General features: G+C 48.5%; 2 protein-coding genes across 2 annotated transcripts in view; one reads left to right on the top strand and one right to left on the bottom strand.

Moving 5' to 3' along the window:
• Positions 1-7,808, bottom strand: part of PPEF1 (protein phosphatase with EF-hand domain 1) — a 35,091-nt gene extending 27,283 nt beyond the window's left edge. Inside the window, exon 1 of the mRNA XM_082776935.1 lies at positions 7,629-7,808. The gene's annotated coding sequence lies outside the window, so the exon portion shown is untranslated. The remainder of the gene's footprint in view (positions 1-7,628) is intronic.
• A 4,557-nt stretch (positions 7,809-12,365) lies between these two features.
• Positions 12,366-23,567, top strand: RS1 (retinoschisin 1; the record flags this gene model as incomplete). The annotated part of the gene is made up of 6 exons (XM_082764826.1): positions 12,366-12,417; positions 18,161-18,186; positions 18,797-18,902; positions 22,747-22,888; positions 23,024-23,219; positions 23,415-23,567. The coding sequence occupies 6 exons, from the start codon at positions 12,366-12,368 to the stop codon at positions 23,565-23,567; spliced, it is 675 nt and encodes a 224-aa protein (XP_082620952.1).
• Positions 23,568-24,264: the final 697 nt, after the last annotated feature.

Here is a 24,264-nt window from a genome sequence, read left to right as displayed (position 1 = left end):
CCACGCTACTGCAGACAAGTGTGAGCTGGGTCTAGGTCAAGCTTGTGGATATGGAAGACATATGAATGAGAGCCACTAGGCTGTAACTTCTGACTCTTTATTCCATTTATTTCTTCCCTTTGATAAACAAAGAAAGTAACGCTCCTCCTTTTATTTTTCTTTGGATGAAATTTCCGTAGCTATGCTACGTCCCCTGCAAGTTGTTTCAGTCTCCAGCGAAGTGCCTCCTTTCCCTACTCCCTGTTTCTCAACCATACTTGTTACCAGGCAGTTATCTCCTCCCATAACATGCATTACAAGGTACGTATGGTTGCAGAGGTGGTGAGGTAGGGACAGTTTTCCCATTAAGATCAGGTGGATGGATGGATGCTTCCAATGCCAGGGGCTTTGATGTCTTCTCACTACTAACATTTTAATTTTCTGTGACTCACAGGCTTCACTTAGAGATGCTTTCCATTGGAAATGAGGACTGCAGAGTACTGAGAAATATAAAAGATGGGTTTATGATGGATTTTCTTCTCTGCATTGCTGAGGGAATGAAGGAGGAAAGAGCAAAATAACCTAGAAAAGACAACCTCGGGCACAAAATCACAACGTCCAGGTCAGTACCCTTAGAGGGACAGCTCTTCAGAACTGCTCTACTGCCAGAATTCGGATTGCCAAGGTGAAGGATCTAGAAATGATTTAGATTCATTAGCTAAAAGACTCACCCTGCAGAAAGTGTGGTGAAGCCGCCACAGTCAACTAATGCAGTGAAAGAGAACCTGGCTGCGGACCACCAGAGCAGTCATTTTATAAATCAACACTGAGGCTGGCCAACCAAGCGGTGATATAGTAACATCAAACATTGGCAAAGCAGTACGTGTTTAGCTCTCTGTTATTTCATATCCATGGGAAAAAAACCTGGCATTCCTATTAGGTGAAAGAAAGAGAGAAAGAAAGAGAGAAAGAAAGAGAGAGAGAAAGAGAGAAAGAGAGAAAGAGAGAAAGAGAGAAAGAGAGAAAGAGAGAAAGAGAGAAAGAGAGAAAGAGAGAAAGAGAGAAAGAGAGAAAGGAGAAAGCCTTTTGGTTTCAACATATTTGTTTCCAATACACAGCAGAAAAATATTCTTCAGCCTGCTCAGAGAAGCTAAGCTAAGCTCTATGCAGAGCTGCTGGAATCACTTCTGGCAATGGCTGTTGATAGATATTAATGTTTGGGCCAGGAATCAATACAGGATGGATGTAGCAACACTGGGAAAACAGCAGAGCCACACTGAAAGGGAACAGGATGAAGACATACCAGCTTATTAAGGTGGACTCATATTCCTGAGCCCAAAAACGCACTGCAAAAGTAAGTAAAAGCAAGATCCACAAGGTGTGAGCATGCAGAGATTGTGCAAACAATCATTCAGTTCAGGAACTGCATGCAAGTCCAAAGAGAATCTGTAGGAAAATGATGGGAGAAAGTCAGTTCATGTAATCTACGATCAAAGGGGTGATACATTTACACAAAACGTTTGCAGGTTTTGTGTAGAAAATAAACAAAGCAAGCAGCCTCAGAGTTTTGCAAAGAAAGACTTGAGGGGGGTGAGGAAGGTAGTACATACAAGCACACAAATAGGGTGTAGATCACCTTAAAGTATAAAAGAAGCTATCGTTCCACTTTTCGGAAACATTAAACGCCTCTAGATGAAGGATCCTGTAGGAAGCAAGGAGAAAACTCAAAATCCCAATGCAAACTTATTTCTACTGAATGGAGACCCAACAGAAGCATAAAAGGCAACAACAGTTGTAGGTTATTATCCTAGAGGAAGTGGGAAATTTGAATCACGACTGTCAGACAGATAATGATCAGGAGTTTGATGATATCCCATGACATCCCTTCTCCTTACCTGAAGGGGGAAATAGGCTAAAAAGCAAAGCTCCAGAATATGTGTTGAAATTTGAGCCCATTTACAAATGAAATTTGTGCTTCAGATGAAAGTTATATTGGTTTTAATCAAGTTGAAGTTAAGCATCAGAACAAGGTTCAAGATTATCATCATTAAAAGTTTGTTGTTTTTTTCTTTTTTCCCCTAAAGCAAAAACTACATGAAATATGGTAGCCTACGGTAGCCTCAGAGCTATTTGATCTCATCAATACTCAGAAGTTCTGGATAAGTGATTCAGTCCAGGTCAAACTTTATAGTTTGAAGCACACTGCTTTTTTCTCAGGGCAGAATTATAAATAGTACCACATACCTCTGTCGCTCACTGCATAGACATAGGATGCAGGCAATTTTTGCTCCTTAAAAGTGAGCTAAGAAAAAAAAAGATATATACCTGACCCAAAGAAGTTACCTGCTTTTTATTTCTTCTTCAGCAGTACAGAGACTTTTTCCACAAGTACCCTTAGAGGCTCCCTTTTAAAGACAAAGCCGTCCCTTTTTGGAACCAGCACTGCACAACGAGGGGTGCAGCTCAGCAGAACAGGTACTCCAGCTCTCCCAGGGGCTCTGAAGCTCACAAATGGCAACGCACGGGCTTCCCACCTGTTTATTCAGCTTCCTGAGAGGAAATTTCTTGAGCCCTGCTCCTCAGAAGCAGTCAGGGGAAAAAGCCATTTCCACCGTCCAGCCGGATGTGAAAGCTGATGGCTGCAGCGCTCCGGCTGCGCTGCGTGCTGTTGGAGACCTGTTTTGTCACCATGCCTCCCGAATCTCAGGCAGAGACAGGGATGGGCTGAAGTTCTTGGCTTCGCATCTGAAGTCACATGGCCTCTCTCAAGAGGCACGGCCTTACCGCCGGGATGAGGCAATGATTTGCATCTTAGCAGATCTCGGACCACACAGGGGAGAAAAAAAAAAATAAAAAAAAAGACGTGCAGACTGCCTGGGTATTTGGTTACCTGATGTGACTGGCATGATTATGCAAGCTCCTAAGGAAAGAAATGCTGCCAGCTGAAGTTGCCACGAGGCACTGTAACCACACATTAGTGATTTGGGTGCTCCCTATCAGGGTGTGACTGGGGCTCGGGTTCATGACTCAGCTCATCCGATCCCTTTGCTGGGAAGAGGTGGGACGGGCTGAGAAGTTTGGTGAGCGTGGCTGCCCTGTGCGGTCAGGAAGCCGTGCTGCTGCATGATTTGAAATCAAACCCTGATCCCTAGTCTCAAGGCCCACACCTCTGACATACCTCCCTGTCTTGTTGGCCGTGGGCTCACAGTCACTCCACGGGTGCCCACAAAGGGCAGAGCCACCAAGTCCTAGTGCTGGTGGAAGAATCTGCCAGTTCTTGCACGAGCAGCACGGGGACATCACGATTTTGAACATACACACTGGCAAACTCAAAAATACTAGGTATCAGCAGACACATGTATTGTGGTTCTACCACTGTACTCCTGGGTGGTGCACTCACAGAATCACCTAGGTTGGAAGAGCCCTCCTAGATCACCCAGTCCAACCTCTGACCCAACACTAACAAGTCCTCCACTAAACCATATCACTGAGCTCTGCATCTAAACGTCTTTTAAAGACCCCCAGGGATGGTGACCTGCAGGGTCACTGCAGGGGCTGAGTCCAAAAAGGAGCATGGGTTTCAATGCAGCCTCTACAGCCTCTCCTCGTGATGGAGTTCCCCAAGGCCAGGTCCTGTTCCCCCAGGGAAATAGGTGGGATGGGGAGCAAAAGATTTGTGAGAACAGAGACCATCAGATCGAGACCTTCAGTGCTTGCCCCAAAGGCCTAACAATGCTGTAACATGGCATTTGCAGGAAATTTTTACCATCAGTCTGGTGGCAGTTCTAAAGACATCCACTACCACTGTAAGGGCACTTGGACACAGTGTTCAAATCATCTTTTTGGACGGACAGAGGCTTTCCCTCACTGTGACAAAATGGACACATTTTTTAACATGCAAAAGATATTAAAAGTGCCAAACCAGCAAAGTCGAAGGCACCGTGAACGCGCTGGTTGGATTGACTGGGCTAGTCCTTGAGGTTCTGGAGTGCCAGACACAAGCTTCCACTCTCAAAGCTATTCCTTTCCTGCGAAGTGAGGCAGCAAAGAAAATACATAGCAGGCTCCACAATTCAGCATGACCCAGAAGAGCGTTGATGTTTGCTTTTCTGGCAGGATGCACTTGCCTTGATCAGAGTTACAGTAGCTAATCATTTATGTATGATCACGCTGTTCTGCCAAAATGCATGCAAGCAAAAATACATCATAACCTCTTTCCTCTGCACTCTGGGGATACACGCCATTTATAAAACATTGACTGTGTCTGATAAATTCATCTACGCTGGCATTTAGCAAGATTTCTGCTAACGAGAGGCTATGAGGTTTGTTCCAGTAGCCAAGAAATCCATCAGAAAATGCTTCATCCATGATGAGTGGGAGAGGAATCGAACCTTTAGCTGTTAGATTCTGTAGGACAAAGCCTCTCCTACGTGTTTTCTCCTGGCATTCATGGAATTTGCTCGTCCCCTGTCTCAGTGGTCTGACGTGACTGAGCAACCTGATAAAAAAACAGTCTTGCTGGGCTGAGGCACCTCTCCAGTTACGTGTGGGGATCACGGAAACGTGCAGCTTGAGGAAGCACAAACAAAAGTGCCTTCCAAATTAGCCTTTCCCATCCAAGTCCAAGGACGAAGGCTGGAGCTAACAAGACCATCCTCCTTTCTACACGGGGGAAAGGGAACACACCAGTCCTGCCAACACGTCACACACATGCTGAGCTTTTTTGCTCAGCAGCCACGTATCACGCGCACATTTAAGATGCTGAAGAGGATTTTGCAAGCATCAACAGCTGCAACAGACAGCAGGCAACAACACGCTGATAATATTTTGTTGAGCTGTCTAGCACAAGAAAAAAAAATAAAGCTACGTTGCTAGTGCAGAAAGCGGGAGACCCCTTTACAAGCAGTCCTTGAAATAATAGCACGCGTTCTGTTTTCCAAATGCTTTGGAAATCAACCTCCTGAGCCAGCCTCCATGCAGGCATCCCACATGCATAATTCAAGATCTGCTTCAGGCTTCTTCCTCAGAGGCACCCGCTACAAAGCGATGCGGTCAGTGTGTTTCAAAAAGGCTGGAAGAGGAACATAGCTGGAGCGAACGTGCTCCTTCTGCGCTGTTGTTCCTGTTAAGCTCAGGAAAATATTTTTATGTGATCCAACAAGGTGTTTTAAAGTACTGGCCAGGGGACAAGCCCCCGACTGAGAGATCTGGACACGTGGTTGCAAACAAAAGGAATAAAAGGAACAGAGGAGATACAGGAGAAACAAATATATGGAATAATTTTATCTGGCTTTTCCATATTACACTGTGTCTTAGTTGGTGAGATGACAGAAATCTGTTCTCACAGTTCAGCCCGAGGAGGTTAATTTGGGTGAACAGGAAGACATCCCCCCTGCAATGTGCATTTCTGAGGTGCAAAGATGACAGATATAAAACACCAAAATTATCATCCAAAAAGCACACAAAACCAGAAACACAGGCTAAGAAAGGCCGCTGTAGGGCCTCCAAACTGCCGAAGGGCAAGAAACTGGACAGGAACATTATGAAAGCACCAGGATGCCCTCTGTAAAAATGAGAACAAAATAATAATAATAATAATAACGAAAAAACACACACACACACACACACAAAAAATCGTTAGCTGAATGCAGATTATTCTGGAAAGCAATGCCCAATGGCATAATTTCAACAACTTTATTCCTCCACAAGCTAGTCTCAGCCTCCCCTTGGAGCCTGTAGAGATGACAGCTGTCTACAGCACTCAGATTTCACCAAATAAATAAATAAATAAATGGGCATAAATGGGAAAAATAAACGGGCATAAGAATTGCCTAATGAAAGCTGGATCTGCATGTTGTTAGCCTGGTGCACACTGCACAGACAGTGCAAAACCTATGTCCTGAAGCCTCAAGCTTACCAGGCTTTGGGACCCTCAATGCAAAGTCAGGCTCTCCAGGTCAGGAGGGCGCAGGGAGCTGTTTGACTCACACACTAATGACTGTGATGTAAAAGGGTTTTATTTTATATGTTATTTGTTTGTTTGTTTTAAGGCTTACCAGTTAGTAAGTGCAGCCATCACATACATAATAGATGGTCAAAAAAGTCTAGAAATATCATGTTCTTCACCTCTGTTTTCATATTACTTCTGTGAAACTGCTTCTAATGACAAAAAAGGCAAAAGTAAAAAACATAAAAAGGCATAATTTTGCAACCGTATATAACCTGCTGCATCATCAAAATATTAATAATTTCAAAAGTCATGGCAACTATGATATTTAGCTACAAACAATACATTGTTTTGCTTACAGGCATCACATGCCTCTGAAAATTAATGTATTTACCTTGTATATGCCAAATAATAATTTCTCATTGCAATTTTTAACCACAGTCCTGTAAGCACAGAACAGAAGCCTTCACTTGTCCCTCTGTAAGTCACTCACTCCCTTCGGGACATGAGGATTTGGTATAGCGAGCACTGCGGTTATTGGAGTGGTGCAAAACCCCAGGTAAAACGTAACAGATGTTATGTTTAAGGCGATCATTGAATTTGGTGTGGTGTGACAAATGACGAGGAAGCCCTGGAATGCATAAATACCTGCTTGACTGGACCCGCAGGGACACCTGCGTTGCTCTGCACCCTCACAAAGAGCCATCTCCTGCAGCAGATCCATCAGCAAGCCACAACCCAAGCAATCTTGGACATCCCTGGTTATGTGGGTGGCTTTAAGTGGGTAGCATGAGCAGCTCCAACAGCTTCCCTTTAGCAGAAACAAGCACTTAGGCCTTCTTGTGCTGCATCAACACGTAATATATATATATCTTTCCCATAAAAAAGAAATATAATTTGGTAGCAAAGGAGTGTCATGCACAGTCCCCACAGACCCAGCTGCACAGCAAGGAGTGCTGGGGTGGCCCTGAGGTGTTACAGGGGGAGGAGAGCAGGGGCTGGGCAGGAAGGCACAAGTTGCTCCAGAGGCAGGGCTGCGGGGCAGGTCCCCTGTCAGCTCCTCGGCCAGGTTTGTGAAGGAAAAGCCCCGATGTTCTCCAGCTGGGTTTTTGAGGGCAAACAGCCTCATTTTCAGAGCGCTCATTAGTATGTACCACGCTGTGCCTGAGGGGATAAATCATACTTGGGTGGATCCGTTGGGCACCACGCAACAGCTTCAAGGGCATTACCGCCACTGACAAACTCCAGATTCTGCCTTCCCTCTCAGCACGCTATTTAAAACACTGCCTTCTGCAGCAAGAGGCTCATCTCCACCTTCCTCCCCCACTGAACAGCTTTCCCGTGACTGCTTTGCAAGAAATCCCGCAGCCAGGCTCCCCAGAAGCAGCGGGGGTGTTCGTGCAGCTCTTGCAGAGCCCAGTCCGCCTTTGCCACGGTTTGGCCGACCTGTGGGGCACCGAAATGCACTGTGCCAGGTTGATATGATTCTGTGATGCCCTCTGCTCTCTGCTGATCTGCAGGACGAGAGCAGCCGAGCGAAGCCAAGCAGCAGCAGGGTGCAGAGGGAGGCCTGCCAGCCATTTGCCAGGGGGGTGAGGCGGCAGCGATGGCTGCGGGAGCTGACAGCAAAATGTCCCCAAAACGTGCTCTCAGTGCCCAAGGCATGCAGCGTGAGGCTGTGAGGCAGTGCCAGGCTCGTTACCTGCGTCCCTCGGCCGCACACCCCGGGCTTGCCCACGGGCGAAGAGGAAACCTCACCGCGGGTGAAACTCCCTCACGGCGTGAAAGCCATGACAGCGATTCACCCCTCTCCGCTGCTGCTCTGTAGCTGTCTGCGGAGCAGAAAACGTGCTGCGCTCAACGATTTTCAATCAAACTTTTAATGAACTGACAAACAAAAACATAAAAAATGGAAAAATAAAGAATTATATATTGAAACACAGGCTGCCCCGCCCTCCCTCACAAGCCGCCGCCCCCCGCCCAACGGCCCCGCCTGGCGCCCAAACCCTCCCCGCCCCGTGCCTCCATGATAGGGGGAGCGCCGCGGCGCTGGGCTTCCGTGGCGGTTCCATAGTGTAGTGGTTATCACGTCTGCTTTACACGCAGAAGGTCCTGGGTTCGAGCCCCAGTGGAACCAGCGGCGTTCACTTTTTTCTTTTTCCCGTTCCCCACACTCAACATTATCGTTATCTTGACGGCAATGAATACCGATTTGTTCTTTTTTTTTTTTTTTTTCTTCTGGCTAAGCCCGTCTACACGAAGCAAGCCCTGCGTGGGGTGGAGGAGCGGGGAGCAGAAAGGCCACTCACTCAGGACAGGCTGTCCCCACAGGGCTTCACATGCTCACCCCTCAGCACAAGAGGGGCTGAGAGGCAGCCCTACACCTGCCGCAGGCCCTGTGCAGTAGCACGTTTTTGTAAGAGTCCAAACACTTCTAGACAGTGTCGCCGCAGGACTTTATTTTTCCCCCTAAAAAAAAAAAAAAAACAAAATACGTAGAGAAAGGCAGCGAGGTGTGGCTTCTCATGGCTGCTGCTCCCTGGGGCACCGAGGCTCCCTCCAGCCATCTGCCTGGCAGGGCAGGAGCTGTAGGATTTACACCCGCTGGCTGAGCTGCCGCAGTGCCCCGCAGCCATTTTGTGGTCCCGCGGACACCCCGTCAGCGGCCGGCCTCCCTCTGCGCGGTTAGCTCCCTGCGTGCCCTCCCCAGCGCTGAGCCTTGCATTGCTTGTATTAACTGGGAGCTGATTAACTCACAATCTGAGAATCATTTAGGTTGGAAAAGACCCTTTAGATTTATCAAGTCCAACCATCACCTAACTCTACCAAGCCCACCGCTAAGCCCTGTTGCTTAGTGCCACGTCCACCTGTCTCTGAAGCACCTCTGGGGGGAAGGGCTCCACTACTTCCCTGCACAGCCCCTTCCAATGCTGGACCACCCTGTGAGGAAATTTTTCCTCATACCCATGCTAAACCTCCCCTGGCACTACTTGAGGCAGTTTCCTCATGCCCTATCACTTGTCACCTGAGAAAAGCGACTGACACCCTCCTCACTGCAACCTCCTTTCTGTGGTTGTAGACAGTGATGGGGTTTCCCCTCAGCCTCCTCTTCTCCAGACTAAACAACGCAGTTCCCTCATTTGCTCCTCATATCTTGTTTTTTTCACCCTGCATCAATGCAACTTAACTGCATGCCATCTCATTTTGCACATACAAGCTTTCAGAAAATGGTAACCCCTGGGAGCCTCCTCAGGGCCTGGGGAAAAGATGTCTGTGCGGGAGGAAGAGGGTCCCTTTGCTCCAGCACACTGAGGTGAGGAGACCCCATCTGGACCCCATCTCCATGCTAAGTCCTGCTTCGAGGACTGTCATGGCAGGGGTGTTTCCAGGTCCAAATATGAGTCAGCTACACCTAGACTTCTCCAATATAGTGTATGCAAGCCTTCAGTGAAGGTATGTCCCGTCTAATAGGGGTGGTGATCCCATGATGCTCACCCTGCTAATGACAGCCCCAGTGTCACAGGGGACTGGGACGGATCCTGCTGACCAGCACCAAGTAACTAGCTGCATCTGTTTTGTTGCATTGAGGATAAAGGTTTTTTGTTTGTTTGTTTGTTTTGCTTTGTTTTATTTTGTTTTTGTTTGTTTGTTTTTCCCCAGAAGAGGACTTAAGCTACTATTTTATTTCAAGTGACAGATCTTCAGCCTGTGTAGACCACCATTGCTCCATCCACCAAGGGAATACAGCTCCTGAAGCTTTGACTCAAGCTCCAGAACCATTGGCAGTTTCACTCTCTCAGCACGTCTGTATCCTGCTTCTGAGCGATGCCTGTCGTTCACACGTACATATATAAATTTGTATTTTGTACATTCCCTAACTGTGCTAAGACCAAAGTGCTCCAGTCACACATTAGCACTACGAAATCGTGTGGCGCCTGTGCTTGGATTCCAGGCATACGAACTCGTGCATGTTGCTCTCATTTTGCTGTCTGGCGCTCTGACTTTGGGAGAAACACAAAAATCACCGTGTGGAGCTATGCTTCCCTTGCATACAGGCACCTTCATCTCCTGCCTGTCCCCCGAGGACACCGCTGCAGGTGCAGTCCAGTGCCAGGAAGGCTCTGCACCTGCTGGTGCCTTTGGAAAGCTCCTGGAGACACTGCTCTGCTGTGCCCAGGAGCAGATTAATTTCTCATTAAAACAAAGCTTCTATCAGAAAGTGCAAGTCTGCATTAAGAAGCTGGCATAGGGCTCAAACGGTGTGGAGCTGTGGTTGCATTTGTTAACCAATGGCCTCCAGCCATCCATGCTGTTTAATTTTTAACAAGCTCCTGGTAAAATTGTGGTGCAGGCCAACTAGCCACTCTCTGGATAGTGCCTGCACTCTTCTAGGGAAGGATGCATGCCAGGAAACATCCCCAGTCACTGAATCAAACAATCTCCACTGTGCTTGATTCCCCCTCCTGCCTGGGCTTCACACCATTATGTACCCCTGGAAATGCAAGCCATACTCACAGCTTTGTGCAATAAAAACATCCTGATGGTTCAGGGGGGTCTTTGTGTTATTTCCAACAGTCTGAGGGAAGAAAGCAGGCAAAAATATCCAAGGGCCATAAAAACATACAAAAATGTCTTTGTGTCAACAAGTCATGAGCTAGACCTGGAGAAGGTGTGTCAAAAGGGTGGACCTGACTGTTTTAATTAGAAGCATGGATATAATGAGATTGTCCTTCTCTGGGCTGTTTGTACCAGGCACAATTGTGTTCCACAATAATAACCAATGCCAGGCTAAAATGTATTTTATTTTTTTTAATAAATAAATGGCAAACATAGCCCTTTGTGGTGCTGTATTGTGCACTGGCTTTAAAATGTTTTCTGTCTTTTATACCTGGAAGTATTTGTCTGGCTGCTAGCAGTGAACTACGTGATTCATTTAGCAATGCTGTCTGCAGTGGCAGCATGGTTTTGCCATTTGCAGTTATTAAAACGAAGCACTATCAATAGCAATACACACAGAGGGTCTGGAGTGCGGAAACTTCAGTTTTAACACTCTCTGACTCTTCATGTGAAACAATTTCATATTTTGTAATGCCACAGACATATTTTTGTACAAAGGCTGTCTTTTTTTTTTTTTTCTGTGGGGAAGGAATTTTATAACCGGGGATCTGCCAGCTTTGAGGACATCCCTTTGAATGAAATGCTCTTTGATAATAACTGTGCTATTTCTGAACACCATCCCTGAGCTATTGTATTTCTCACACAAAACTAAGACCTACGGCAGGACCTTCCGATGGTACCTGCTGTCCTGTGAGGGATGCTGTGAATGAGTGTGAGGCCTCTGAGCAAAAAATCAGGAGCTGCCCTGTCCTGAGGAAAATGACCCCCTTTCTGGTGCCCGGCGGTGAGCCGCTTGCTTGCTTACCCCGCTGTGCCCCATCACATGTGGTGCTCTACAGCATGGGGTGGCAGCAGGGAGTGGGATGCTTCAGGACCGACCTGCTAACAGAGGTTTATTTATGGGAGGTTGCAAAACAGGAAGATGCGGAAGGGAACGTGAGGAAGACGGGGGCAGCCATGTATCAGCCCAGCGAGGTAGATGTGAATTTGGGACCAGGTCCCTCTCTGCAACTGCTGGAGGTGGAGGGCTGAGATGACATCAAGAGGAGGACTGGCCTTCCTTGGGATGGGTGACCTAAAAAAGGGTGTAATCAACACTGAGTGTAGATAACTGCAGGCCTCAGCTCATCTCTGCTGAGTGCCTACAGATGCATTGACGTGCCCCAGTGTTCGGGGCCCAAAGCAGTGACCAAGTGACGAGAGAACACGATGGGCAGAACTGCTAGCAAAGGCAGGTTTCATTTTTTGATTTCAGATTTTTACATCTCTGCAAGTAAACAGCCAAAGCGTGCTATTTCTGTTTGATCTAGTAATTGTAGTTTTCAGCCCCTTGCAATTAGGTGACTGAAAGAGCAGCAAGGCCAGGGCAGATTCCTACACGCAGCAATTATTAGGACAGGCGTTGATGGTGTAGGGGTAAATAGTTGGGGTGGAAGCTAGTTAATGCATACTGCACAAAATAGACAATATTCACTACATATAATAGACTATATTTTATAAGCATTAGACACATCCTCTGCCTTTGTATGGGGGGTACGTATGGTTTCTAGGTAGGCATATGTGTTTATGTGGACATGTCTAAATGCACACCTGGATTCTCACTCACGGTGCCAGTACCTCTGTACTTTTTACCTTTTACCCATGGCACATCCTCTAGGATGCAGCTTGACAGCAGCAATTGTGTGGTTGGCTTGATGCTGCTTGATAAAATCCCGAGGATGGAGGAGTGTAAGGTGCTTAGGCAATGCTTAAGTTAATCTCATGCCTTCCCAGAAAGCTGAGCAGCCGGCTAAGTAGCTATTCCTGAAAGAGGAAGGAAAAGATGGAGCTCAAGATGGGAAGCGTCCTGCTGTCTCTTCTTTTCTGGTACAAAGGTATGCACTTTGCCTCCCGAGAGGCGCTTTCTGATGTCCCTCTTTGTATTCCTTGCTTCATCCACTCCTCTTTGTGCTGCTGGGGGCCGCGGGGTGCGGAGTGAGCTCCCCTCTGCACTCTGATGGAAGCATAATAATAATTCAGGGGAAGGAGGAACTGTGGAGGAGATGTGTAATTTATGTACATGAGCGAGCAGCGTTCTTACAGCTCTATGAATATTCAGTAGTACAACTCTGTCTTACAAAGTAATTGCAGAGTAAAAAAATTGCCATGTAATTTGTCAAAATATGAATTTGCACAGAAAATTGTAGTGCAGCTGAGCCAGTGAGTAAATAATAATGCTGATTTGAAAAATGAGGTACAGTAGAATGTGAAAGACTGGTCCTTCATTAATCAAAACTCTTGATTAATCAAAACCCGATCATTTTCTCTAGCAGCAAGACATTGCTGGTAGAGATCTGCTTTTTCTTAAAGGCTCTTTCAGGTATTTTGTCCTGGAAAAGAATTTCAAAGGCTCTTTAAGAATAAAAAGCAATCAGAAGTTAAAAAGTAAGTGGGAAAAGTATCTAACATTTTTGGGGCTTTCTCAAAGTTACTTTTCAGAAAAATAACAACGATAGCAGTTAAGTGGGAACTAGAAGATAGAAATTTCAGGGTGATGGTCTCCTTCCATTGTAATTAACCCAAATGTGGAATGAGGGGATCATTTTGGGGTTGTTTTTGAACTTCTGACTTACTCAGAGCTGACAGGAAAGCTCTGAACGTCTTAAGGCTGTAAGCTGGAAATTGATGTGTTGGTGTGGGACAGATGCATCACCCACAGATGCTGAATTCTCAGCGTTTCCCTTTGTCTAATTTTTAAAGTCCTCCTCTATTTCCACCGCTTATTGTGGTCTGCCAAACGCAATGGGCAGGAAAGCGTTCCTCCAGTAGCCGTACCTCCATTTCATCCTGGTATGCTCGGATGGAGCCTGCTCCAATTTATGGGTCTTCCTTCTGATCTTCCAGCACACAGCTGTGCACTGCCCTCTTACCAGATCCCTCAGCTGTCCTTCACTTCACATAGAGATGTTACTGGTGCCTGAGCTTCTTGGGAGGGGGTTGTTACCCAGACTCTGGCGTTTTTCCCCGAGGGGCGGCATCACTGCAGTCAGCCCTTGTTTCGAGCTTGTACCTTGCTCTGAAGCCCAGGCACAGCTTGCCTTTAATAGACACCCACACATCAGGATATTTTCAGAGAGCCTGCAGTGAAAAATCACTTGCAGGATCACTTTCCAGGCATCACTATTTTGGTATTTATGCTTTTTTTTCCCCCCTAGTTTACTGCTTTTTTTAATCTACCGTGTTGTTTTTATTTTTTTCCTGTGCTCCACGGCCCAAGCAGCCCCTTCCACATGATCGGTGGGCAGCGACCCTTTGCCCAGGCAGCCCCCTCCTCTCTCACTGTGGAGAAGGTGCTGGGGGTGAGCCCCGAGCCACCTGCCCCGATGCCACCGTAAGCTCCTTAGCGATTCTCTCTGGCAGCACCAGCTGCTTAGAGGAGCTCCCCAGCCCCCGCGCTTTGGCTGGGCTCCCACTTGCTGGGGACCCTGCCGAAACAGCAGCAGCAGGATCCTGCACCAGCACCCCAGCAGCTGCCAGCCCCATCCCTAGCACCCCAAGTCGGGGGTAACACGAACAGGGCTGGGGCACACTGAATGTGACGTGCTGGTGCCACGTCGCTCCGTCCCAGCTCATCACACGTCGGGGAATAGGCACAGCTCAACAGTCAAAAAAGGTGGATTTTTTTTTTTTCACCCCTCTGTGTTTTTCACAGCTTTGGAAAATCAAAACCAAAAAAAATCAAAAAGCCCGAACCCGCCTTCAGATTGCACTAAATAACATCTTTAGTGCCACCCTTTGGCACAGCTGATACATCTAACAAAATTACTAAAATTACTATGCAGGCAATGCTCTGCGTCGCCGAGTGAGAAGGAACAAACACGTCAATAAGATCAGAAAAGGCCAAAAATGTTCAAAGGAACACTTTGGAAAAAAGGATAATTGCCCCACTTGAAAGAAGAAGAGGGGAAAAGGTTGATTTTTTTTTCTTGATTTTTTTTCTCCAAATATTTTCACAACATAAAAGATTTGCAGAGACACTGTGGAGACAGCAGGTGTAAAAGAGAAATGACTATGACTTAAATAGGTATTCTTGTCCTTATTTATATAAGGTTTTTATAACTTTGGGAGAAATACCAGAACACATTAAATGAAACGCGATACAAATGAACAAAAATGGAAACCCAATTAAAAAGCCATTTAAATAAAGAAAATGAAAACGGGAAAAAAACAGAGCAACTCAGACAAAATAAATGAGGAAAAAGGTAATAGCCTTAGAGCACGAGGGAGGAGCTGAGCATGACGGATGAGCCCCTTTCCCCTCTGCTTTCGTGATGCCTGTGTGGCACCCCAAATCTTGTGCTGGAGGCAGATCTGAAGACCCCGGGGTGGCTCCTGCCTGCAGATGAAGATAACTCGCCTCTTTTTCGGAGGGCTTGGGACCCTTTGGGTGCAAAATGCTCTGCGGCTTCGCGGCTGCTTTGCAGGCAGAAAGGTGCAGTACTCAAGGGCTCATCACGGCCCTTTCCTGGCTGCGTTTGCCCCCCCTAGGAGGAGGTTTCCCACTCTTTGCAGATAGAGGTGCTCTTTGCTCTTGGCCCTCTGTGTTGCCTTAGCCAACCTAAAACGCAGCACCCTTCCAGAAACGTGATAGAGCCAGTGCCATTCACTCCTTTCTCCTCTTTTATTCCCGAGACAGCTTTTCTGGGGCCACAGTCACATCTCTTCACGTTTTAAAATGCTTTCCTTCCCCCTGTACCGTGTCCCACACATGCAGGGGGGAAGGAGCTGAGCAGCTGCGCAGGCTTTGCTTGTCTCCCTGAGCCCTGTTCAGTGGAGACGCTGCTTGCACAGACGAGAGGTAACGTTATTTTCCAGATGAAGATCTAGGCCACCTAAATTGTAAAGTCAATAAACAGTCATTAACATTTTCCACATACTGTGCCTGCAATGAGCAGGCAGCTTACCGACTTACTCCGGTAAATCGAGTGACCGATGTTTGCTCTATGCTTTATTTTAATTCTCCATTTTATGTTACAATGCTCTTTCTGATCCTTGTACACCTGCCAATGATTGTAGCCACTCTAGGAAGGACCGCTTGCTGTCGTGGCAATGCTCAGGACGTTCAATATGATTTTCCAGAGGTGACCTTCTTGAGATGTGCTCAGCCTTTGCTAATGTTACTTCTGGCCACACTTACTTATTCCTTTCTTCCTCCTTTTTAGTCACATTCTCCATGACCAGAGATTTTCAGAGCCCTGCACTTTTCTGCTCCTGTCACTAAAAGGAGAGTGCTTCATTGCACGGCAGCCTGTTGTTCTCCTGCCCGCCCATTCTGGATTTGTGATTCCCTGCTCGTTGTTTGCAGCCACACAACGAGCCCCGGTGTTCAGACAAGCACCTTGGCCTTTGAAAATTACAGGACTCACACAAACCTCACTGGGGAATCTCTTGTGGTGGTCATGCAGCCATCACCTGGATCCTTCCCTGAAGAGCATTGCAATCTGGGCTGAAACCAGACACTGCCCCGCTAGAAAGAGGAGGGAAGGGGAGAAGCAGAGAAAAGACATCCTGTCCACCAGGATAAGCACCCAAATCCATCCACGGGTGCTTACCTGAGCCCCAGTCCCCACACACTGTGCTGTGAGGCAGCTTTTGTGCCCAGCCGTGTGTTGGATGCGTCTCACGGCACGTGGGATGGAGGGACACGGAAGGGACGAGCTGGATCTCTCTCTCTCTCACAAACACGCACAAATAATATTTTATTTCACTGAACTGATGGTTTGCCAAATGTCCTGGGGCACTTCAGGGGCTGTAAATAGGGCTCTTCCATTTTTATTTTTATTTTTCCTTTTTTTTTTTTTTTTTCAGTCCTGTGCTTTTAAAACAACAGCCTGCGGCGGCCGTGCAGGACTCTGACTCTTCCACGAATTGCAGCAATTCGTTCTGTCTGACCTACAATTACCAATTATCTTTCTAACCTTCCTTGAAGGCAAACACGCTCACTATAAAAGCACACTGGCCATCACATTTTTAGACTATTGGCAGCTAGCTTTCCTCTTCATTTCCTTTGTAGGACAGGGCCCGTCACGGCTGCAAACACACCAATATATCAATTACTGCTTTTTCCAGCCATCTGCAGGCAAGGGCATCGCTCCCTCTGCTTGCCTCTCCCAACACCAGGGGCTCTCAGGCCACGCTGCCCAGGTGGGATGTTTGGAGGTTTGCCTAAGGGTCCTGGGAAACTGAAGCAAAGGCAACATCTCCGTATTTAAAATTGTTTTTATGTGTTTCTTTACCATTTTGTTCCTTTATAAGCTGTTCTTTCAGGCTCTTGATACATTCGAGCTCACTATCAAACCCTAGGAGTGGTTGCATTTCAGCAACAAACGGAGCTTTGTATACAGTTTATATTTCAGTTGATTATAATTGCACAGCATTTGTGAATCTTTTGAGATGAAACTTGTGGTATAAATGCAAGATGTAAATTACCAGCATTAGTTGGACCTTCCTAGGCTCAGCAAAGTAACAGGGTGTGAATGAATAAATCATAACTGGATTTCAGTGAATAATTCAGAGCCTAATTCATTTGATCAAAAGATCCTCTTTTCCTGTTCACAAAACCTCTGTCTGGAGATTTCTGTATGCTCATGGTTTCTGTATGCAAGATTTTACCTGCTCCACAGCTTGGTTCTTAGTGGCTTGGAAGTTCACTGTGGGTATTGGAAACCCGAGGGCTGACATCTGACTTGTATTGATGAAGTATCAGCAGTCACAGGAGCTTCTAAAAATGATTTTCACAGCTGTCTCGACACTACTCTGCCAGTCTGAATGCTATTAAAATAGTCAGCTTTGGGCTTCAGGGGGAAGTGGGAGAGCCCTTTCAGCAAGGAAAGGGCTCGTATTAAAAAAGCCATTGCTCAGGGACAGACAGGAGATAAAAGAGGTCAGGTGTTGCAAAAATAGCAGCTCTTCCTCTACAGCCACTGCACCTCCTGCCCCTCATTCCCCCTCAAAAAAAAAAACAACCACCCAACCAAAAAAAAAAATAACAGAAAGGAGTCTTGCATGTCAGACTGGTTGGGAAGACCTATTTACATTTTGTTTTCCTCCGTCTCAGTTCAGAGGGAGGGCTCCCCCGACAGCCACCTCTAGGGGAGTCACGTCTCCTCTGAAGCCAGCGGTGACTGGCAGTGGCTGCAGGCTGGGATTTCACCCTTCATCAGCTCCCAGGTTCTGTGGGCAAAATGGGAAATTAAAAATTTAAGGGCAGGAAGATGGAAAGGAGGAATAGGAGCAACATCAGGTGGAAAGCAGGGGCTGAAGCTGACGTGGATTTCTCCTCAGGATGTTTCAGGCATGTCTGATCAGAAAGAGGAGACATCACAGCCATCAAAAGGAAAACCCCCTGGGAAGTAGCAGTGGGCATACACAGTGCCCTGTTCCTGCCCACAGCTGGTACCCATGTCCTCTTGCTTTCCCCTGGCAATCAGCCTGGGGAGATGCATGAGATTCATCAGTCCTTTCTCCATTTATTTGTACCCAACTCAGGAGTAATACTCCTTGCATTTCCTGATGTTCACGGGCAGCATCTTCATGTCTGAACTCTCTTTCTTCTTCCCCCCATGCCTCCTGCCCCAGCTGCGCTGGCCCTTTCCCCTGGCGAGGTAAGTCCTCACGGCTGGCTCCCCACAGGTGGTAGGAGAAGCAACAAATGCTCAGCACCTCTGGGGGCCAGGTGGGGTAATGTGGGGTGGCTGTGGGATCACACTGCCATAGGTTTGTTAGCAGGTTGAGGGTGCTGGTTGCCTTAGCTGAGGCAATTTTCAAATCTTTGTATTTTAAAATTCTTCCTATGCCTTCTTCACGCACCAGAAGTGAATCTGGGTTTGTACCCATGAAGTTCACCCGAGTTTCACAGGCAGCATTTAGGAGCAGCTGTTGGCATCAGGGAGTAAAATCTGACACCCCCCATGAGGCATCTGGTGCCAGGGTCTCCTCTGCAACAACCTTCAGCTGCCACTCTTGCAGTGTCCTTTCGGGGGCACCCAGCTGGCACTCACTCAGTGGCATGGTTTGGGGGCCTGCAGTGACACCGTGGCTTAACAGCAGCCAACTAGGTTGCCAAATTCAGATGCAGACACCTTTTATTTCTCTGTCACCCTACGTGACCACAGAGGTGACTAAACTCGCTTCTGGACTCGTTCTTAGCTTTGTGTCATTATTGTTGATGATTGTGTACTTATGTATTTATTTATTTATTTGCTTTCCCTTTAGGATGAGAGACTGGAGCTGTGGCACAGCAAGGCTTGCAAATGCGATTGCCAAGGAGGTCCTAACTTGGTGTGGTCCAGCAGGACTAACAGCTTAGAGTGCATGCCAGGTAATGGGCCAGATCATTTTCAGCAGTGCTTGTGTTATGGTCTTCAGCAGCTTCCCCCATTGCACCTTGTGTTGTAATGAGGAGGTTACAGCAGTGCTTGCTCCAATCCGTGGAGCTGTGGAAAATGGTATATCCTTTCTTTGTAGTGTATTTTTAAGCAATAAGTGACCATAATTACGTTTCGGTTTTCTCTGGGCCGCCATTACCCAGCTCCTCAGAGACCCAATTTCCTAGATTTCTGTTCGTGCTCTTTCCTCTACAACTGCTCTGCATTTCCTCTGAGGTGTTACCCCAGAAAGGCTTTATTGGTGCCAGACTGGTCTTTGGATTTAGCTCATGTGTCCCGCAGAACCACCCTCCCGTCTACACCTGTGTCACACTGATGCTCAGAGGGACTCAGAGCTCTGGCCAGGTGCCACTGAAAGAGGTATCTGCCTCATGCCCACAAGCAGCCACCTCTTCTCAGCTCCTGCAGGAGGCCGTGCAATGGCTGGAGGTGTGTTTTGCTGCCCCTGGTTCCCCAGGGGAGGTGGGGGGACCGGCCAACCCGGCACCCAGTGTCTGGCCTTGCTGCTCTGCCAGGAGAGGAGGGTGGGTGGGTTACCCTGGAAGCACTCTGAGTGGAGCCAAGACGAGCTGGAAAGCAAATAAAAACATGCATTTGCAAGAGACGGAAGAGATGACATCACTGGCAGAGCTTGCAGAAATGAGAGGGGGAAAAAAACAGGTGTCCCTATCCCACGCTGGTGTTGGATGTGAAGGCTTCCCACCCGCGGTGTGACTCAGCGGATGAGCGCAGAGGCTTTCCAGCCATCCTCACCCAGCCGTCTGCTCCCCTGAGCTCCCCCTCCACGTTTCCCACTCCCGCAGAAGCCACGGCAACCCCAGGGCTCATCCGGCTGGGGCACGGCCCGCAGGCTGCTGCCCTGTCCACAGAAACTCCCAGCAGAGGATGCATCTGCCCTGGGCACGGGGCAGCATTTCAGGTCTTCCACACCATCCCTCAGTCTTGTCAAGATTTTTCTGTCTGCCACAGTATGAAAAGGACATCAAACTATCAGAGAGCGTCCAAAGGAGGGCTACAAAGATGGTGGGGGGTCTAGAAGGCAAGGTATATGAGGAGAGGCTGAGGTCCCTTGGTTTGCTCAGCCCCGAGCAGAGCAGGCTGAGGAGAGGCCTCATGGCGGCCTGCAGCTCCCTCAGGAGGGGAGCGGAGGGGCAGGCGCTGAGCTCTGCTCTCTGGGGACAGCGACAGGACCCGAGGGGATGGGGTCCTTCTTCTAGTGGCTCCCTACCACTGCTAACTTCTGGGATGCCAGCCTGCTCTTACCTTGCATACTCTTGCTGTTTAATAATGCATTTATTTATTTATTTATTTATTTATTTATTTAACCTTAATGGCATGCATTTCTCAATCTAAAGCCTTGCAAAAACATAGTACTGCCCTGCTGTCACTTGCACCACGGAGAGATAGGAGACAGATTTGGCTCTGATTAATCCAGCTGTGATTGAGGGAAGGGACACGTGAAAAGAGTGGCTCCAGACCTCCTGGCTAGGTTGGGTGTGAGGGACTGCTCTCACACATTATCATATTGTAGCTAAATAGAAGGCTTCCTCCTTGCATAACAAAAGTCTGTTTCCTGGATAATGCATGTTGCACAACCCCTTGCCTGTGACCACGCTGCCCAGGGAGGGTTTGCAGATCAGCTGTGCTGGAGTGGTAGCAGTGCTCTCTCTGCGCAGCCTCACAGCCACTCGGTGAGTTTCCTTCAGGTCAGCAGTAACAGCATTATGTGGTGTAGCCGGTTTGGGCACCAAGCATCCGCTTGGGGGTCTCTGTGTGCAGCGTGGCACTATGTGCCAGAAGGTGACCTGCTAATTGCATTGCGGTTGTGTGATCTGGTGATTAGTGTTGCTAAAAGTAAAACCACGCTGCCTTTGAGATAAGCCTGCCAAGTAGTAAACAGGTGGGGCCACCTCAGCTGCTCTCTACAAGCAGTTTCTTACACAAACAGAGAAACTTATCCAGATCCAGGGCCCTCAGCACAAAGAAGGACATGGGCCCGTTGGAATGGGTCCAGAAAAAGGCCATGAGGATGATCAAGGGGCTGGAGCACCTCACCTGTGGGCACAGGCTGAGGGAGTTGTGCAGCCTGGAGAAGGGAAGGCTGCAGAGAGGCCTTATGGCGGCCTAACAGCACCTACAGGGGCTACAGGAAAGCTGGGGAGGGACTCTGTGTCAGGGAGTAAAGTGATAGGACAAGGAAGAATGGCTTTAAACTAAAAGAGGGTAGGTTTAGATTAGATATACGGAAGAAATTCTTTACTATGAGGGTGGTAAGGTGCTGGCACAGGCTGCCCAGAGAAGCTGTGGATGCCCCATCCCTGGAGGTGTTCAAGGCCAGGCTGGATGGGGCTTTGTGCACAACGGGGGTTGAGCTACATGGTCTTTAAACATCTCTTCCAACCTAAACCATCCTGTGATTCTATACTTCTATTTTCGGAACTTCATTTAATGTGGTGGAAAAGCTGGTGGGGGCATGATTAACTGTCCCCAAGAAGGCAGGTGGCTATAAATCCACAGCATGGTCTTACTCTGCCACCACATCGCATTCAGCCCTTCAGAAAGGTGAAAGCTGATCTGTTTCCTTCTGTTTGTTTCTTTAATGTCCTATAAATGCGAAGTGTGTGCTGTGGGTGCAGAGGTTTCAAGCAGCTGGTAGTGGCTGTTAATGCGCTTGGTGTTTCCATGCCTGGAGGAAGGCGGGACAGCAGCTGTGTGTTTTTTGGGGGAAAACACATTAATGAGGGACCAACTGAACAAAATATGTTAATGAGATATTGACATGCAAGATACTGGCCTGGTGGAAATTGCTGATGAGACTTCGACCGTCCTGCTGGCATGCTTGGGCGTTGTGCCAACCACGGGGCAGTGGCCGGAGGAGGCAGTGGTCACGCTGTGCTCTGGGCGTGCTCTGACACCCCGCTCATTTTGTAACCACGAGGCATTACGCCAGTCTGTCAGATGTGGCCAGGGCTTGAAAATGACTCACCCATGAGAAAAGCTGCACAGAGCTTCACTTGCTCTTTTATTTCCCTTGAAATGAGCCATGCTGGTACGGCATGAGTGCACCACACATGCAATGAGTGTGTCCCTGCTCCCCTACGGAGTCGGGCGTGGTAGCCTGAAAGTCTGAAGGCAAAAACTCACAAGGAGGTCCCTGAGCCTTCAGCAGGGCCAGGCATTACACCTCACTGACACCAGCCTACCTGCACATCTTCCATAAGGCCAGACCATCTCCAAATACAAAGATAATCCCCATAAGACAAAATGCAGGAGATCTGAGGATGCTTGTGGAGGGATGATTGGAGCAGGCTCAGCAATTTTGCTGTGTAGGCACAGCTGTATATCAGGACAATGAATGGAGGAGCTGAGGCTCAGCAAGAAAAGCTGTGCCAGACATTTCTAAAGGACCAGGCAGAGGCGAATAGCCTGGAGGCAGGATCAAGGACCACGGATCCATCCTGGATCTGCTTGTGCTTGCTTGCAGGGAGAAGGAAACTGGGAGATCACAGCATCTGAATAAAACCTTCCCCCCAAAATGCTGCAAGCAGTACAGACCTAGGAAGTTTAATGACCGCATGCAAGAGGAGTGAGAAATTAAGCTGCTGTCTCTCCTGGGCAGAAAATTCTGCAGGGCTTGTTGTCCAGGTTTAAGAGCATCCTGGCCAGAGAGGTGCAAGGAAACCACAGAGGGTACTGACAAAAGAGCCAGGCAAACACAACCAGGAGGCGGAGCAGCTCAGTCCCTGATGGTGGCATGTTTTCTCCCTTGCTCTGCAGAGTGCCCCTACCACAAGCCTCTGGGCTTTGAGTCCGGCGCTGTCACCCCCGACCAGATCAGCTGCTCCAACCCCGAGCAGTACACGGGCTGGTACTCCTCGTGGACAGCCAACAAGGCCCGCCTCAATGGCCAAGGCTTCGGGTGAGTCTGAAAATACCTCCCTGTGCGCACGGGGGGCCTGTGGGGGGCTGGGGGCCGGCCCCCAGGCAGCATGGGGCAGGCAGGGTGGCTCGGGTGGCGGAGGAGGGTGCAGCGGGGCCGGCGGTGTCCCCCCAGGTGCGCCTGGCTCTCCAAGTACCAGGACAACGGGCAGTGGCTGCAGATCGACCTGAAGGAGGTGAAGGTGATCTCAGGGATCCTCACGCAAGGGCGCTGCGACGCCGACGAGTGGATGACCAAGTACAGCGTGCAGTACCGCACCGACGAGAATCTCAACTGGGTTTACTACAAGGACCAGACCGGGAACAACCGGGTGGGTGGACCTTGCATGAAAGTGTTGGGCCTTGGGGGAAAGTACCTCAAGACAGGGGGGCTGTGGGAGAAGCAGGGTGGATGGGGCTCGGTGCTTACCCCATGGCTTCATCCCTGTGGCCATCCCCCTGCCACGGTGCCAGTGAGCGTCACACTGACTGGTCCCTGAACCGCCTGCCCGTGTCTCTCTCGCCAGGTTTTCTATGGCAACTCGGACCGGTCGTCCTCAGTGCAGAACCTGCTGCGGCCGCCCATCGTGGCCCGCTACATCCGCCTCATCCCGCTGGGCTGGCACGTGCGCATCGCCATCCGCATGGAGCTCCTCGAGTGCCTGGGCAAGTGCGGCTGAGCCCCCGCCAGCCCCGTGTAGTCCTCTGGGACAGGAATGAGGAGGTGTCTGCCTGTACGGCTGCCTCATCTCACTGTTGATGTGTGCTGAGGCCACAGTCCTGCAGTGTAAATGCCTGCCATGCAAGTGGAAGGGCTTTCCTGAATAAAACATTGCTTTATGCCATGCCTGGCGATAAAGCTAAATCCTACTGTAGAAGTTTTGTGTGTTTTTTTTTTTTGTGGGACACGCCAGCAAAATGGTGGTGGTTCATTGCCACAGCCTCGACAGCAGCACTAAGGCAGGTGATCTGCCTCTTGTGACCTCTTCTGATCCCTACGGGCAGAGAGTTGCATGGCTGCTGTATGGGGCAAAAGATGAGATGTGACTGAAACTGAAGAGATGTGACCAAAAAGATCAGAAAAGCCTTTGGATAGCTGTGAAGTTCATCACATTTTATTCACTCACAGGGTGGATGTTTCTGTCATGATTTCCTCCCCCCCTGCATATAAAGCTAAATAATAGCTGTCAGAAAAATAGGCTGTTCTGACAAGCCTGAAAACTTCTTGGCTACTATACCAATAGTATGAAGTCTACGGAGATGTAGGAAGGACCGGTCCCCATCTGCTGAAATGATGATTATTACTGTGTCACCATATCACTCATGCTTCTCCCCCTGTGCCCTCACCCAAAATGAGTTTTGCCTATCCACAAATAG

This window comes from Aythya marila (genome assembly GCF_965140915.1).
Source record: "Aythya marila genome assembly, chromosome: 1".
NCBI lineage: Eukaryota > Metazoa > Chordata > Aves > Anseriformes > Anatidae > Aythya > Aythya marila.
Note: the sequence above shows the minus strand (reverse complement) of the source record. Positions and strands in the feature narration are given on the sequence as shown.